Source organism: Hemiscyllium ocellatum, chromosome 5 (assembly GCF_020745735.1).
Source record: "Hemiscyllium ocellatum isolate sHemOce1 chromosome 5, sHemOce1.pat.X.cur, whole genome shotgun sequence".
Taxonomy (NCBI): Eukaryota; Metazoa; Chordata; class Chondrichthyes; order Orectolobiformes; family Hemiscylliidae; genus Hemiscyllium; species Hemiscyllium ocellatum.
This window is the reverse complement of record NC_083405.1, coordinates 61,874,651-61,891,212: the sequence shown is the minus strand read 5'-3', so window position 1 is coordinate 61,891,212 and position 16,562 is coordinate 61,874,651. Positions and strand designations below refer to the sequence as shown.

The following is a 16,562-nucleotide window of genomic DNA, read 5'->3' as shown; positions in this document are numbered from 1 at the left end:
CTGGTCAGGTTCTAAAGCACATAGCTGCTATACTGGGTCTGCAGGAGGGGATGAGGGAACCAACAAGAGGGAAAAACGTACTTGACCTTATCCGCACCAATCTGTCTGCTGTAGATGAATCTATCCATGTCAGTGTCAGTAAGAGCAACCACCACATAGTCCTTGTGGAGATCAATTCCTGTCATCATATTGACAATACCCTCCATCATATTGTGTGGCACTATCAAGATTGGGCATTCAGGAGGTGCTGAGAGCCATCAACAACAACAGAAATATACTCCAGCATAATTTGCAGCCTCACGACCTAGCATATCCCCTACTCAACCATTAACATCAAGCTAGGGAATCAAACCTGGTTCAATGAAGAGTGCAGGAGGATATGCCAGGAGCAGCACCAGGCATACTTAAAAATGAGGTGAAGGTACAAAACAGGTCTGCTTACATGCCAAACAACATAAGCAGCAAGTGACAGAAAGAGTTAAGTGATCCCACAGCAACAGATCAGTTCTAAGCTCTGCAGGCCTGCTACATCCAGTCATGGACAATGAAACAACTCACTGCAGGAGGAAGCTCCACAAATATCCTCATCTTTAGTGATGGAAGAGCCAATCATAGCAGTGCAAAAGGTAAAGCTGAAGGATTCACAGCAACCTTGAGCCAGATGTGCCAAGCAGATGATCCATCTTGACATATTGTAATAGTACCCAAGATGAAAGATGCCAGTCTTCAGCCAATTTGATTCAGTCCATGTGATATCAAGAAATGTGGTACTGGATACTGCAAAGGCTATGAACCTTGACATTCTGGCAATAATGCTGAAGACTTGTGCTTGAGAACATGCTGCTGTCCCAACCAAACTATTCCAGTTCAGTTACAACATTTACCAGGAATGTCCTGTACACAAAAGGCAGGACAAAGCAATTGGCCACTTAATAGCCCATCAGTCTATTCTTGATCATTAGGAAAGTGATGGGAGATTTCATCAACAGTGCTATAAAGCAGCAATGCCTCAGCAATAACCTGCCCAGTGACACCCAGTTTAATTTCTGGCTGGACCACAGCTCCTGACCTCAATATAGCCTTGATTAGAACATGGACAAAAGAGCTGAATTCTGGAGGTGAAGGGAATATGACACCTTTTGACATCAAGGCCATACTTGGCTGAGCGTGGTTCAAAGAGCCCTTGCAAAACTGGAGCCAGTGGGGTTGAGTTTGATTTATTGTTATCACATTTACGGCGATACAGTGAAAAATGCTGTGTTTCATGCTATACAGGCAGATTGTACCATACAAAGTGCTTCAGGCTAATAGGACTGAGTGAAGAATACAAACCAAAAGAACTATGGATGCTGTAAATCTGAGATAACATTAGAAATTACTAGAAAAGCTCAGCAGGTCTAGCAGCATTTGTGGAGAGAATTAGAGTTAATATTTTGGTTCAAGTGACCCTTCCTCAGAACTCACAGTAGAGAATACAATATTACAGCTGCACAAACTTTTCAGAGAGCAAGATCAACATCACCATTTGACAAGTCCGTTCAAAAGTCTGTTAACAGCAGGGAAGAAACTGTTCTTGAAACTGTTTGTATGGGTAATCGGGAAAATTCTTCACTGACTTCCTATGTGCCAGGTTTGACAGTGATCTTCCCTCATAAGGTCAGAATTGAGGATGTTCGCCAATGATTACATGATGTTCACCAACATTCGCAACCTCTCAGATACTGAAATGTCCATGTTCAAATGCAGCAGGTCTTGGACAATATCCAAATTTGGGCTGATAAATGGCAAGTAATATTTGGCAATGACCAGAGACAAAATACAATCTAACCATAGCCCTTGACATTCAATATCATTACCATCACTGAATCCCCCACTGTCAACATCTTGGGGGTTACCATTGACCAGAGTCTCAACCGTCCTCACCACATAAAAGCAGTGTCTACAAAGAAGGTCAGAGACTGAAAAAACTTAAGTGAATAACTCACCTCCTGACTCCCAGAACTTGTTCATCATCCAAGCGAGTCAGGAATGTGATGGAATACTTGCCACTTGCTTGGATGAATGCAGCTCCAATGACACTCAAGAAGCTTGACATCATCCAGGACAAAGCAGCTCACTTGATTGGCATCACATGCACAAGCACCCATTCCCTCCATCACCGATGCCCTATAGCAGCAGTGTGTACTATCTACAAGATTCAATGCAGAAATTCACCATAAACCCTTTGACAGCAGCTTCCAAACACAAAACCACTTCCATCTAGAAGGACAAGGGCAGCAGGTACATTGCAACACCGCCACCTGTAAGTTCCTCTCCAAGTCACTCATCGTCTGACTTAGAAATATTTCACTATTCCTAAACTGTCACTGGGTCAAAGTTCTGGAACTCCCTCCCTCTCAACCTACAACATGTGGACTGCAGTGGTCCAAGAAGACAGGTGCTACCACTTTCTTGAAGGCAACTAGGAACGGACAATAAATGTTGACCACTTTCCTCAAGCGAATAAAAAAGCTTCATTAAACTAGAATCAATCCCCTGTTTGATGCGAAAAGTTGAGTGGGTATATTCTGGGCTATGAGGTTGCAAATTGTGTTGGAGTACAATTTGGCTGCGCTTCATGTATACCCAATCTGAGGTACGGCATCTGTTCGAGGTCCATCCCATTTAATGTGGTGATAGTGCCCCATTATGCAATGGAGAGTATTCTCAATGTGAAGACAGAACTTTATCTCCAGAGGGACTGTGTGGTGGTCACTCTTACTGATACTATCATGGACAGATACCTCTATGTTGGGCAGATTGGTGAGGATGAGGTCAAGTATATTTATCCCTCTTGTTGGTTCCCTCACACCTGCCCCAGCTAGCAGCTATGACTTTTAGGGCTCAATCAGAATGTTACTGCCCAGTCACTCTTTGTGGTCTTTGAAATCCCCCACCAAGACTACATTCTATGTGTTTGCAACGTTCAGAGCTGTTTAACATTAGCTTAGGCTGGGTGGTACATGCTAATTCCTTGCCCCTGTTTGACTTGATGCCATGAGACTTCAGGAACAATACCTCTTGGTGACATTTGGATACTTTGCAGCTCTCTTCTTTGGATATTAATATAAAGCAAATTCAGAACATTTTCTTTTCAGCAGAGGGCTCAGGAGATGTGGGGTGGATCTGTCACTGTCATTGGGGAGGGAAGAAATTTGAGGATTTGTCTTTGATCTGAATTCAGCTCTAGCAGTGTATTCTGCATTGGAGAGAATTGATCCTTTACTCCTTTTGGGATTGATGGGCATACTGCGCAATTTTGGTATCAGATGTTTCTGGTTTGGAATATTGTGTCAAATTTTGGTGGCCTGATTATAAGAAGGATGTAGATGCTTTCGAGAGGGTTCAGAAGAGATTAACCAGGATGCTGTCTGGATCGGAGGGCTTGTCTTCTGAAGAGACGTTGAGTGAGTTAAGGCTTTTCACATTGGAGAGAAGAAGGAAGAGAGGAGACTTGATAGAGGTGTACAAGGTAATGAGGGGCATAGATAGAATAGGTAGCCATAGACATTTCCCCGGGGCAGAAATGGCTGTCACAAGGGGTCATAATTTTAAGGGGATTGGAGGAAGGTATGGGGAGGTGTCAGAGGTAGGTTCTTTACACAGAGAGTGGTGGGTGCGTGGAATGCACTGCCAGCAGTGGTAGTAGAGTCAGATATTAGGGACTTTTAAGCGACTACTGGACAAGCATGCGGATGGCAATAATTTGAGGAATGTGTCGGTTAGCTTGATCTTAGATTAAGGTAAATGTTTGGCATGTACTGTGTTGTAATTGTTCTCTGTTCAATGTTTTAAGTTACCTGTGTGTTTTTTTAAACCTCATTTCTGGCCCATCTTACCTTTTCCACTCAGTCAGTTCCCCCCCCCACACACAAGGATCTTATATGTTCCAGTTCAGCAACCTCTGACCCTTCTAAACTGCAGAGGATACAGGCCAAGCCTGTCTAGCCTTTCATCCTAAGGTAATCCACTCATTCCAGTTCTAATCCGCTGATTTATACTGTCTGACATTTCTTGCTCTTCCATGAAGCAGTTGATGGACACTCATCCATCAACTTCTCCTTGTGATTATTTCACCTCTTGCGTTTCCCTTCCATTTCTTTTCCTTTTCCACACTGGATTATCTTTCCAGTTTATTATGAGCACGGATGCTAAAAGTAAAGTGTTAACCATTTCTTTCACAGGTTCTGCCTGATCTACTTTGTTGCTTTCACAGAGGTCTGATTTAATTGTTCCAGATTTTCAGTATTTACACCGTTTCTCCATATAAATAATGCACAGAGGAAGAGTGAAAAGATATTTGATACACTTATAGATACGTTCACTTTTTTGAGCAGGTATTTAAAAATGTAATCAGGAAAAGAAAACAAAATGCAGTCAGTTCTGATAGCCCCATTCTCGTGCAATCTCATGTTTTAAGAAAACTGCACTGTAGCTGTGCCATTTAAACTAATAGGACCAGAATCATGTTAGAGCTAATTATGTTCTACAAACAACTGTCCAAATTCTTCAGTCACATTAAAGCCAATTCATGTTAAAGAACATGTGTTTTAGTGGAACAGACTGCACACTAGAACATTTAGCAATTGTGGGTTTTATGACAAAGAGTTCTTCAGTTCATTCTCTGTCCATACTAATTAATTTTGCAATTAAACATTATAATTTATGTTTTAGTAGCAGCAATCCTGTAATTACAACTCTTAGCTATCACTTATAGTATTGTTCCTTAAATGAGACTGCAGTATAACATGAGTGGCTGGTAATCTTAAAATAATTCATAAGTTGAGATTTATCTGACCTCAATAAACCACACAAACTTTGCTGCTTTGTATTATGTCATCAAAAAGTTCACAGTTTACTATTGACTTCCTAAATATAATCATAACAGAATTGTTACGTAACGAGAATGTAGGAACTATTGTATCAAAAGTTATCCTTTAAAATCAAGGAATACCAGTTTTTTAGAGGTTGAACTTTGTTTTCAAGATAATCACTGAAGTGATGAGGACTGGTGTGTTATTTTATGTTTTGCAACCATTTTCAGCATCAGATATGCTCCGCTTAGGTGTGAAGCATACCAGACGTTGAGTCAAGTTCTTTTTATGCTGCCAAAATAATATACCTTTTCCATTGAATTCAAAAGAATTGCCTCAGTTCCCTGGAACAAATAATTTTGTTTTCAGTGAGAAACTCAATGCTGGTGACTAGTTGAACTCATACTGTAGTGAATGTTAGCTGCACTATTTGGAAGGGAGACTAGAGAGCACCAATCTGCTGAAACTAATACATGCTGGCCAGAGGCCAGAAAGGCATTCCACATTAAATTGCCAAGCTACTGGCAGCTTGGAGATATACAAATGTACTGTGCCATCAAGCATTCAAAAGCAGCATTTTTGTAATTAAGGCGACATCTGGCACTTTAGTGTTGGCAGATTTCTTTAATCTTTACTTGACTTTTAACAACTAATATAGACATTGGAAAGAGATTGGTTGGCATGTTTTAATGGTTTTTAACACTTTAGCCTAGGACCATACTTTAAGGTTCATTAACTACTCAGTTATTTGAATTAAGATGTTACATGAATGAAAACTTTCGAACTGTTTAAACAAATAAATAATACTAAGACAACCTTAGAAACCAGTGAGTCCCTGTACAAACACATCTGCAGGCAAGGTCTTCAAGGTGAGGAACTTTGGTATGGAATCGTGGAGCTGGGATCGGAGCTGCAGATATTATGGGGTTTCAAGGACCAGGAGAGTTATTCAGACATTTTGATTCAGGTGACACATACCACTCCCCCTCCTGGTTAAGTGGTGGTATTGGACTGGATAGTTGTCAGACACAGGGAGGCTGTGTCTGTAGATTGGGCAGGTCACAACATCACTGAGATACCCATTCTTTGATTTGATCTAGTGGGGCTAGGTTTTTGACATCTTTGTTAATGAGACCAAAGTCTACGGGATGGATGGATGGATGGACACTGTGATACAGTTGACCATTCAAGTGTAGAGAGTAAAAGGAACATGGGAATGATAGGGGACAATATAGGCAGGAAGGTATCCAAGCATCTCTGCTGCCATGAAGAAGAGACCCGTAAGTTATGCTGCATATCTGGAGCCTGGGTTCCCACAAGTTAGAGAAGAACTCAGTTGTTGTGGTCCAACAACTTGGTTAGAATTAGAAATGAGATTCTGCTGAGCAAGTCTGAGGAGCTGGGTTAAGATGAAGCACAGAGTCATACAGATGATGATCTCAGGATTGTTACCTGAACCTTGTGCAAATTAGCATAGGAAGTAGAAGATTACATGAGTGGCTGAAAGAATGGTGGGGGAGGCATGGGTTTCACTGTATGAGACTGAGTTTTACCATGGGTAAGAAACCTGCTTGAAGCAAACTGGAACCAATGCCCTGGTGGCACCATCATAAACCCAGTTATGGAATGCTAACAAATGCTGACCTTGCCGGTGATGCCCACATTCTGAGAAACAGTAAAATTGAATAACTAGAATGGTAGGTAAAGCTTTAAACTCATAAATAGGATTTGGTGGGGAGATGCATGGATGGATTTGGGAGGTGAAAAATTCAATCAAATTAACCAGAATGTCTGTGAACCAAAACATCTATTTCTGCAAACATGAGGAGTCTAGGTTTGGGAGCAAATAGTTGAGTCATCAAAGAGTTCCTCAAAGGCACTGGATCAGATTATGTAAATGTGAATTTTAACAGATAGAAATAAACTGGATTTCAGTTATTAAAAGAGATGTATTAGTCATTAAGGAGGTGTATTAGTCATTACAGAGATGTGGTTACAGATTGACCGAGATTGAGAATGAAACCTTCCAGGATATTTGACTGTTTGAAAAACTAGTCAAAGGGATTGATCTATAGGGGTTTTATTAGCCTTTTTCCATGTGGGGAATGGCTTGATATTTGTAATACAGTGTGGCTTCTTGGATTTTCTAATCAAAAGAAGCAGCAGTTTTTCAGGTGGGTCGGACCAGTGCACTAACACACGATTCCTTCGCAGCATTGACATTGAACCCTGGGAAAGATCTGAAGCGTCCCAAATGATTAGTTAGTCATTCAGGAAATTGTCAGTCGGCAGTAATCAAGAAGAGCAATATAATGGTACGTTTCCAAGTCTTTGTTAATGCCAGTGACAAGAAGTGGCAGATGCAGTTTAATCGAGATAAATCTGAGGTGCTACATTTTGGAAGGGCAAATCAGCGCAGGACGTACACATTTAATGGTAAGGTGCTCAGGAATGTTCCTGAACAAAGAGACCTTGAAGTGTAGGTTCATAGTTCCTTGAAAGTGGAACCACAAGTAGACAGGATACTGAAAAAGGCTTTTGATATGCTTGCCTTGATTTGTCAGTGCATTGAGTATAAGAATTGGGAGGTCATGTTGCAGCTGTAGAGAACATTGGTTAGACCCTTTTTGGAATATTGTGCTCAGTTTTGGTCTCCCTGCTGGAGGAGAAATGTTGTTCCACTTGAAAGGGTGCAGAAAAGATTTACAAGGATGTTACCAGGATTGGAAGGTTTGAGCTAAAGGGAGAGGCTGAATGGCCTGGGGCTGTTTTCCCTGGAGCATCACAGGCTGAGGGCTAATCTTATAGAAGTTTTAAAATCATGAGTGCCATGGTTAGGATGAATAGTCAAGGTCTTTTCCTCAGCGGGGGAGAATTCAAAACTAGAGGACATAGGCTTAAGCTGAGAGGGGAAAGATCCAAAAAGGACCCAAGTGGCAATTTTTTCATGCAGGGGACGGTGTGTGTTTGGAATGAGCTGTGAGAGGAAGTGGCGGAGGCGTGTACAAATACAACATTTAAAAGGCATCAGGATGGCTATATGAAAATGAGGGGTTTAGAGGGATATGGGCCAAATGTTGGCAAATGGGACTTGTTGAACCGAAGGGTCTGTCTCCATACTGTACACTCTATGACTGTTGCAAATGTGTTGCTGGTCAAAGCACAGCAGGCCAGGCAGCATCTCAGGAATAGAGAATTCGACGTTTCGAGCATAAGCCCTTCATCAGGAATCCTGATGAAGGGCTTATGCTCGAAACGTCGAATTCTCTATTCCTGAGATGCTGCCTGGCCTGCTGTGCTTTGACCAGCAACACATTTGCAGCTGTGATCTCCAGCATCTGCAGACCTCATTTTTTACTCTATGACTGTTACAGAGTTAAAGAGATCATGTTGGGAAAATAAAATAAAACACTTGTGTTGAAACCAAATCAGGCTGTAGGTAGGTGGAAACACAGTGAATACATTGAAAAGAGCAATTCCAGTGAACAATAACAATGTTAGCCTGCTTAATTTTTCTTTTTTTAATTGTAAGGTTTGCAAATAGCAGTGAAAATGTAAAAGAACTTAGTAGGCATTCCACATCTGAGAGGTGGTGGGCTTGTCTGAAAAAAAACTTTCAGGACGCCTTTTACCTGATAGGCGCAGCTAAGAAGAAGCTCATGTTGATTTACACATTCTGGAGCGGGGTTGCAACAATAAACCTACTGTGTTAATCTGCCAATTAACAGCACATTATTTTCGTTATTGTACCAAGTTGTTTCAAAATAGTATCGATGATGTCATATAAAATATCCTACCAAGCACTCACTATCCTACTTGAAAGTATATCACTGTTCCTTCACAGATACTGGGTTAAGGTGCTGGAACAGTCTTCCTGATGACATTGTGGATCTACCTACTGTGTCGGTTCAAGAAGGCAGCTCACCACCACCTTGTCAAGGCTAACTAGGGATGGGCAATAAATACCAGCCAGCAATGCCCAAATCCCATGAGTAAATAAAAATAAACATCAAGCCATATATACAGATAAAATGATCAGTATTTAAAACTTACAATATGCAACAAAAGTATATTAGATGTGTAAAAAAATGAGTACATTATTGTTTATTTTTTGATACAGGCCTTTTCAGATGCAAAGAGGAAAACTGTAAAGCCAGTCTGATAGAAATTGCTCATCATCCCATGGTTCCAATAAAGATCAATCGGTTTTGGGCATTTTTACTCAGAGTGGTGATTGGAGCATTTGGAATCAGTGGATCATCTGTTTTACTGGAGTACCAGCAGTGTCAGAAAGCAACTCATCATATTTTAACTTATAGCGGTACGTATCCTGTGTTCCAACTGCAGAATGAATTGATTGCATTGAAAATCTGTAGTTTTGTATTGGTTAGAACTAATAAAATTGAAATACAATGTACAGCTGGATTGTATTAAGGAAACCCACTTTCTGCTGACACTCGGAGTAAAATGAGTTATTTTGCTTCTCTGAGTGAGGTGTTCAGTGTAATTAAAATTGGTTACTTTCTTGATTTAACCATCTAAAATGCCATTGTTTTTGGAAATTGTTCCAGGTGGGAAGCAGTGCCCCTGCTTTTCTACTGGCTCTGTGAAAAGATGAGGATTGGGACTATCTGAGTTTCTCACAGAAATCCAACATGGACATGATGGCCTAGAATGCCTCTTCGCATGATGTAAATCTTTCCCGATTCAATGAATATATAGATTAGATTAGATTCCCTACAGTGTGGAAACAGGCCTTTCGGCCCAACCAGTCCACACTGACCCTCCGAAGAGTAACCTACCCAGACCCATTTCCCTCTGACTAATGCACCTAACATGATGGGCAATTTATCATGGCCATTTCATCTGACCTGCACATCTTTGTGACTGTGTGAGGAAACCAGAGCACCTGGAGGAAACCCACGCAGACACAGGGAGAATGTGCAAACTCCACACAGACAGTTGCCCGAGGCTGGAATTGAACCTGGGACCCTGGTGCTGTGAGACAGCAGTGCTAACCACTGAGCCACCGTGTCTCCCTAAAACATTTTAAAAATTGATTGATTTTTGTTGGACAAGGACTGTAAGGGTTACAGAACCATAGCAGGTATGGGGTGATTAGATTACTTACAGTGTGGAAACAGGCCCTTCGGCCCAACAAGTCCACACCGACCCGCCGAAGCGTAACCCACCCATACCCCTACATTTACCCCCTGCCTAACACTACGGACAATTTAGCATGGCCAATTCACCTGACCCGCACATCTTTTGGAATGTGGGAGGAAACCGGAGCACCCGGAGGAAACCCACGCAGACACGGGGAGAACGTGCAAACTCCACACAGTCAGTCGCCTGAGGCGGGAATTGAACCCGGATCTCTGGCGCTGTGAGGCAGCAGTGCTAACCACTGTGCCACCGTGCCGCCCACCGTGCCGCCCACCTGTAGATGGAGCTAAGATGCAGCTCAGCTAGGATCTAACTGAATGGTAGAACAGATTATAAGGGCTGAATAGCCAACTGTTATTCCTGTCATCTCACTCTTTCCTATCACCATAACTTCCTACAGCTCTACATGCCAGCATACAAACAAGTGTTGGATTTCACTAATTCTTCTATAACCCTCCATCCTTTCTCCTACTGTTAGCGGTCATGCCCTTGGTTGTTTAGCTCCAACTATCTGCAATTGGCTCCCCAAACCCCAGCCATTGTTTTATCTCTTTTCAACCTTTAAGACCAATCTTAAAACTTATCCCTTTGACCAAACTTTAGTACCTCTCCCAATATCTCTTTTGACATAGAACTTTGTTATTCAATCATGCCATTGTGAAGGTCCATAAACTTTTTGCCATCTTGGATGTGGAACCTACAAGCATAAAGTATTTGGAGCAGGAGCTGACCATTTGGCCCTTCCACCATTCAATAAGATCATGGCTGATCTGTTTACTCCTTATTCCTGACAGCCTTTCACCCCCGTTCTTGTTATGAATATGTCTGTCTTCACTTTAAAAATATTCAAGGACTCCACTTTCATCATCATTTGAGGAGGAAAGTTCCAAAGACTCAAACATTCAAAAAGAAAAGGCTTCTCCTCACCTCTGTTTAAAATAGGTGATCCCTTATTTTAAACATTGACCCCTGGTTCTAGATTCTTCCACAAGAGGAAACACCTGATGTTTCGGTATCCCTTAGGGTCTTGTGTTTCAGTTGGATACAAGCCTTGTCTATCCAACCTTTCCTTGTTGGACAAAGCTATCCATTCCAGAGTTAAAAATTGCCTAACACCAGGTTATAGTCCAATAGGTTTTTTTGGAAGCACTAGTTTTCAAAGCGCTGCTCCTTCATCAAGTGGTTGTGGAGTAAAAGATCATAAAGCACAGAATTTATAGCAAAAGTTTACAGTGTGATGCAACTGAAATCATATATTGAAAAAGACTTCGATTGTTTAAGTCTCTCATCTTTTAGAATGTCCATGTTGGTTTCAAATTCTTCCATATGTAAATCGCATAACTTTTTTTTTTAAAAGTTACATTCTCAAGTGAACTTTAACAATAGGTGCCATGTCAGCTCAGATAATGCATTGAAGGTGTGACGTGCCCAGCACTTCAAAAGCTAATGCTTCCAAATAAACCTGTTGGACTAAAACCTGATGTTGTGTGATTTTTAACTTTGCACACCTGAGTTTAACACTGGCACCTCCAAATCATCCCTTACAGATGTAAGTCTCGCAAACCATCTCTGAATTACTTCCAAAGCATTTATATTCTCTTGAAATGAGGGGTCTAATATTGTACATGGTATTCCAAGTGTAATCTCACCAAATACTCAATGATTAAACACAGTTCCCCTACTCATGTATTCAATTCCAATCACAATAAATAGCACCTTTTTTGGCTTTCCTGATTACTTAATATACGTGCACATGAACTTTTTGTGATGCATTCTAGAGGGCAGACTCTGCAGCCCAATGCTCTACAACCTTTTGTCATTTAGGTAATATACTTCTTAGAATTCACTCTGCCAAAATGGATAATTTCACTCTTCCTCACGTAATAGTCCAATTGTGACATCTTCACCAACTCAAATAACCTAAGCCTTGAGAGTTCCTTCTGTGTCTTCACAACATGCTTTCCAACCTAACACTGTGTCAACAGCAAATTTAGCTCCTATTCAATTAGATCCTGTATCCAAGTCATTTATATAACTTGAAGGAAAAGCACATTTTGTTGAAATTTTTCACCTTGCACTCATCAGAACAATTTCTAACAATACCAATGTAAAAGGAAACCACCATTTATACTGCGAGTGAGGAGAGTGCTGATTGGTTGGAAAGTTGACTCTACTTGGCAGATGTGAATGTTGTTGTGTCCATCAAAGTAAGCAGTAAGTATTCTATTACACTCCTGACCTGGTCCTTGTAGATATTGGAGAGGGTTTGGGGACTACAGAGTGGTCTACTTGTCTTGAGGTAGCCACCATGAGGTAGCATCCTTCCTATGTTTCTGGTCAGCATGGCATGTGGAAGCTTAGGAGAAGCAGTTAGACATTTACTTGATAGAGATGGCATTAATGTGGCATTAATATTACTTACTGTTTGAGAATATAAGTGTGGATGTTGTCCAGAAGTGATGGAAGGCTGTTCCATGATTGGAAGAGTAGTGATTAGCAATCAACACTGTGGAATTGTTGGTGAGCAGCATGACTCCTCACTTTATGCCGAGCAGTTCAACAGATAGAGGACATTTCCTCAAGGGAATCCAACAAACAGCCCCATCTGTTCTTGTGTGTGTGTGTGTGTGTGTCACTCTAAATAATAGGGAATTTTACCTTAATCCCTGTTGACCTGAATGTTACATATGGCAGAGGTGGTCTAATGTTGAGTTTGTATTGGGATAGCTGCTTCTATCTCTCCACTGTCTTTCAGTGCTCACATTCAGATCTCAGTATGGGATGTTCTGTGATCAAATGGTTCTGGTGAAAGCTGGACTGAGTCAAAGTTCAGATTTTTGTTCAGTAACTACTGATTGCTAACACTATTGATTACTCCTTCCATCAGTTGCTGATGATTAGGTTAGTAATTGGTCAGAGTAATTTTATCTGTTCTGTGTGTAGGATAATTTTAGCTAGTGATACCCTGTATTGGATATGTGTCAGTGTTATAGCAAGACGAGCATAGTTTGACAAGGAAATGGCTAGGTTTGGAGTATTAGTCTTCAGCGCTACCTAGATATTATTACAGTTCCTAACCTTTACGAGAACGAATGTTCAAGATTTGGGCTATTCTATTGCAATCCTGTTGCCTGTCCATCCCACTACTTGTCCATGTGAAATTGATAAGATTTTTTTTCATCTACCTGTTAAGAGATGATATTATACACTTTTGCAGCAAATGGGACTTCAGGCTGAGAGGTAAGGATACTACCATTGTGCCACAAGAGCTCTGACAATGGAACATGATTATTACTCAGTTAACTGATTTCAGGTGATGGCCCTCTTTCCCAAAGAGTGACACGGGAGAACCTTTCATTATTCCCCTGAGGGGTTATTACCAACACATTTCTGATGTGGGAACAAGCAATAGAAGGGCACAAAACTGGAAAATGGGGCAACATGCTGGGTTCTGCAAGCTACCATATTTGCACATGCTGTGCAGTAAAGGAAAAGGGTACATGCCAGCCAGCTCAGATTGCATTTAGAGAAACTTATCATTGCCTATTGTCCTGCTTGTTTCACTGTTATTCTGCAAGAAGAAAATTCAGGCATTAACTCCAAACTTGTTTTCAGTCAGTTGTGCAGATATTGGGAAAGCTTGCCAAAACATTGTGTTGACATTCTTTTTGAGTTTTATTTTGCTCTTCAGAGTTATTTGATTGTAAAGAGGTCTCCAAACGGTTGTTTATCTCTACTTTACCGCATTATCTTCATATACATTTAAGATTAGTGCCTGCTTGTTTGGTGTCTGTTTTTTTCACTAGCTATTGTGGTCCTGCCATTAGGTGTCTAAAGGTGAAGATTGTATCAAATCAGAGTTTGAAGCTTTCTCTTGCCTGTATCTTTTCTGAACTCCTAATTTTCGCTTTAAATTTCCTGAGGTGTAACATGGGAAGAAAATTTTATGTTTTGTTCTGTAATTAGTTATTTCAGCAATACTTTACCAAAATTTTAATACCTGGTACAATCATTGTCTTTGCTGTTCATGCAAAGAACAAACGATAAAGAGTTATTTTGGGATAATAGCAGAAAACTGAGTTTGTAGCAATATGTTAAGCATTGACAGGAAGGTTAAATATGAACTGAGCAGCAAATAACCAGTGTACACCACATTGACATTGATGGCCCCCAGAGGTGGGATTGACATACTTTTTTCAAACAAGAATATTAATGAACTTGATGAAACTGAATCAACAGGGAAACCTGAATTGTGACAGATTCACTTGGAACCTCAGATAAATTGCAAAAATATGTCTTGTTGCAGAAAAACTAACCTTGTGTCCATGAATTCAGTTGTAGTGTGAAGACTTCTGTGTTCAAACTTGTGGGTTGCAGAAAGAATTTGGCAAGGAAATGACAGATAGTCTTATGGCCAACATAATAGCTGTTAAGTTGGATGTTTAATACCTAGTCAGACAAACAATAATACTAGAAATTAAGTTCAAATTGGGCATTACAAAACACTTGTTGTTTAAAACCAACATATTATTTTCTCAAATCGGTCTACCTGGTGGTTTAAGAAGTCCTGAAGAATATCCTCCTAGTGACTTTCTCACAAATCTACCAAGAAAGGCAGGAAAACGTTCCAAGAAATTGATTTGGAAATTGTGAAATTAGTTGGATTAAAAAAATACACTTTTAACCTTGTCTGTTGAATTTTTGCTAAGCTGTAATACATTTGGAAGTTTTCCTTTGCTTGTCCCACTGAGCTTTAATACAGTCTCTCAGGGTTTGATGGAGCTGGCGCCTGGGTGATAATGTTGATGTAATTCTGTCAGGACAGACATTTCTGTAACAGATTGATGTAAACTTAGGGCACGGTTCTGGCACATTCAGTGACACGCCTTGTATCCAGAGGTCTCCTGTCAGGATTTATTAATTCAGTTCACTGCATTTCAATTACAGATATTGACAGGAGTCTATTGATCACCTCCCGTGTAATTTGTTGCCAGCTTGGTTACGGATATTTCTACTTTCTTCTCAGATATTGCACCGTGGCTGCACACATTTCAAGCTGCAGATGTAACAGACTATTCACAGCTGATCTTTGACCCGAGCCAAAAAGAACTCATCGTTGGAGCAAAGTAAACTGCTTTACTTATTTATTTTCTTACTTAAGACTGTCATTGACATTTTAGAAAGATGACTTTACTGAGGTTTGTGAGATTCCATCTTGAATGCCATTTATTTTAATTCTCAGAACATTCAGGTTCACTTAACTACCCTTTTCAACCCAGTTCAGCCTTGATTACTTGTAAATAGTGTGCACAGTTTTGGTTGTCCTTCTACAGGAAGGATGTTGTGAAACTTGAAAGTGTTCAGAAAAGATTTACAAGGGTGTTGCCAGGATTGGAGGATCTGAGCTATAGGGAGAGACTGAATAGGCTGGGGCTATTTTCCCTGTAGTGTCGAAGGCTGAGGGGTGACCTCATAGGGGTTTCTAAAGTCTTGAGGAGCTTGTATAGGGTGAATAGACAAAATATGTTTCCTAGTGTGGGGAAGTCCAAAACTAAAGGGCTTAGGTATAAGGTGCGAAGGGAAAGATTCAAAGAAGACCTAAGGGGCCGCCTTTTCATCCAGAGGCTGATGACAGTAAAATAGAACATAAAACATAGATAGAACAGTACAGCACAAAACAGGCCCTTCAGCCCACAATGTTGTGCCAACCACCGACCCTCATGTATGCACCCTCAAATTTCTGTGACCATATGCACATCCAGCAATCTCTTAAATGTCCCCAATGACCTTGCTTCCACAACTGCTGCTGGCAACGCATTCCATGCTCTCACAACTCTCTGTGTAAAACCCACCTCTGACATCCCCTCTATACTTTCCTCCAACCAGCTTAAAACTATGACCCCTTGTGTTAGCCATTTCTGCTTTGGGAAATAGTCTCTGGCTATCGACTCTATCTATGCCTCTCATTATCTTGTATACCTCAATTAGGTCTCCTCTCCTCCTCCTTTTCTCCAATGAAAATGTCCGAGCTCAATCAATCTCTTTTCATAAGATAAGCCCTCCAGTCCAGGCAGCATCCTGGTAAACCTCCTCTGAACCCTCTCCAAAGCATCCACATCTTTCCTATAATAGGGCAACCAGAACTGGACGCAGTATTCCAAGTGTGGTGTAACCAAAGTTTTATGGAGCTGCAACAAGATCTCACGACTCTTAAACTCAATCCCCCTATTAATGAAAACCAAAACACCTTATGCTTTCTTAACAACCCTGTCCACTTGGGTGGCCATTTTAAGGAATCTATGTAACTGCACACCAAGATCCCTCTGTTCCTCCACACTGCCAAGAATCCTATCCTTAATCCTGTATTCAGCTTTCAAATTTGACCTTCCAAAATGCATCACCTCACATTTATCCAGGTTGAATGCCATCTGCCACCTCTCAGCCCATCTCTGCATCCTGTCAATGTCTTGCTGCAGCCTACAACAGTCCTCTATACTGTCAACGACACCTCCAGCCTTTGTGTCATCTGCAAACTTGCTGACC

General features: G+C 40.9%; 1 protein-coding gene across 1 annotated transcript in view; it reads left to right on the top strand.

The window, feature by feature from the left end:
• Nucleotides 1-544: 544 nt before the first annotated feature.
• The window catches only part of LOC132816195 (semaphorin-5A-like), an 89,334-nt gene continuing 73,316 nt past the window's right edge, over nt 545-16,562 (top strand). The window contains exons 1-3 of the mRNA XM_060825692.1: nt 545-626; nt 8,974-9,174; nt 15,046-15,145. Coding sequence (XP_060681675.1) covers nt 545-626; nt 8,974-9,174; nt 15,046-15,145 — 383 coding nt within the window. The remainder of the gene's footprint in view (nt 627-8,973; nt 9,175-15,045; nt 15,146-16,562) is intronic.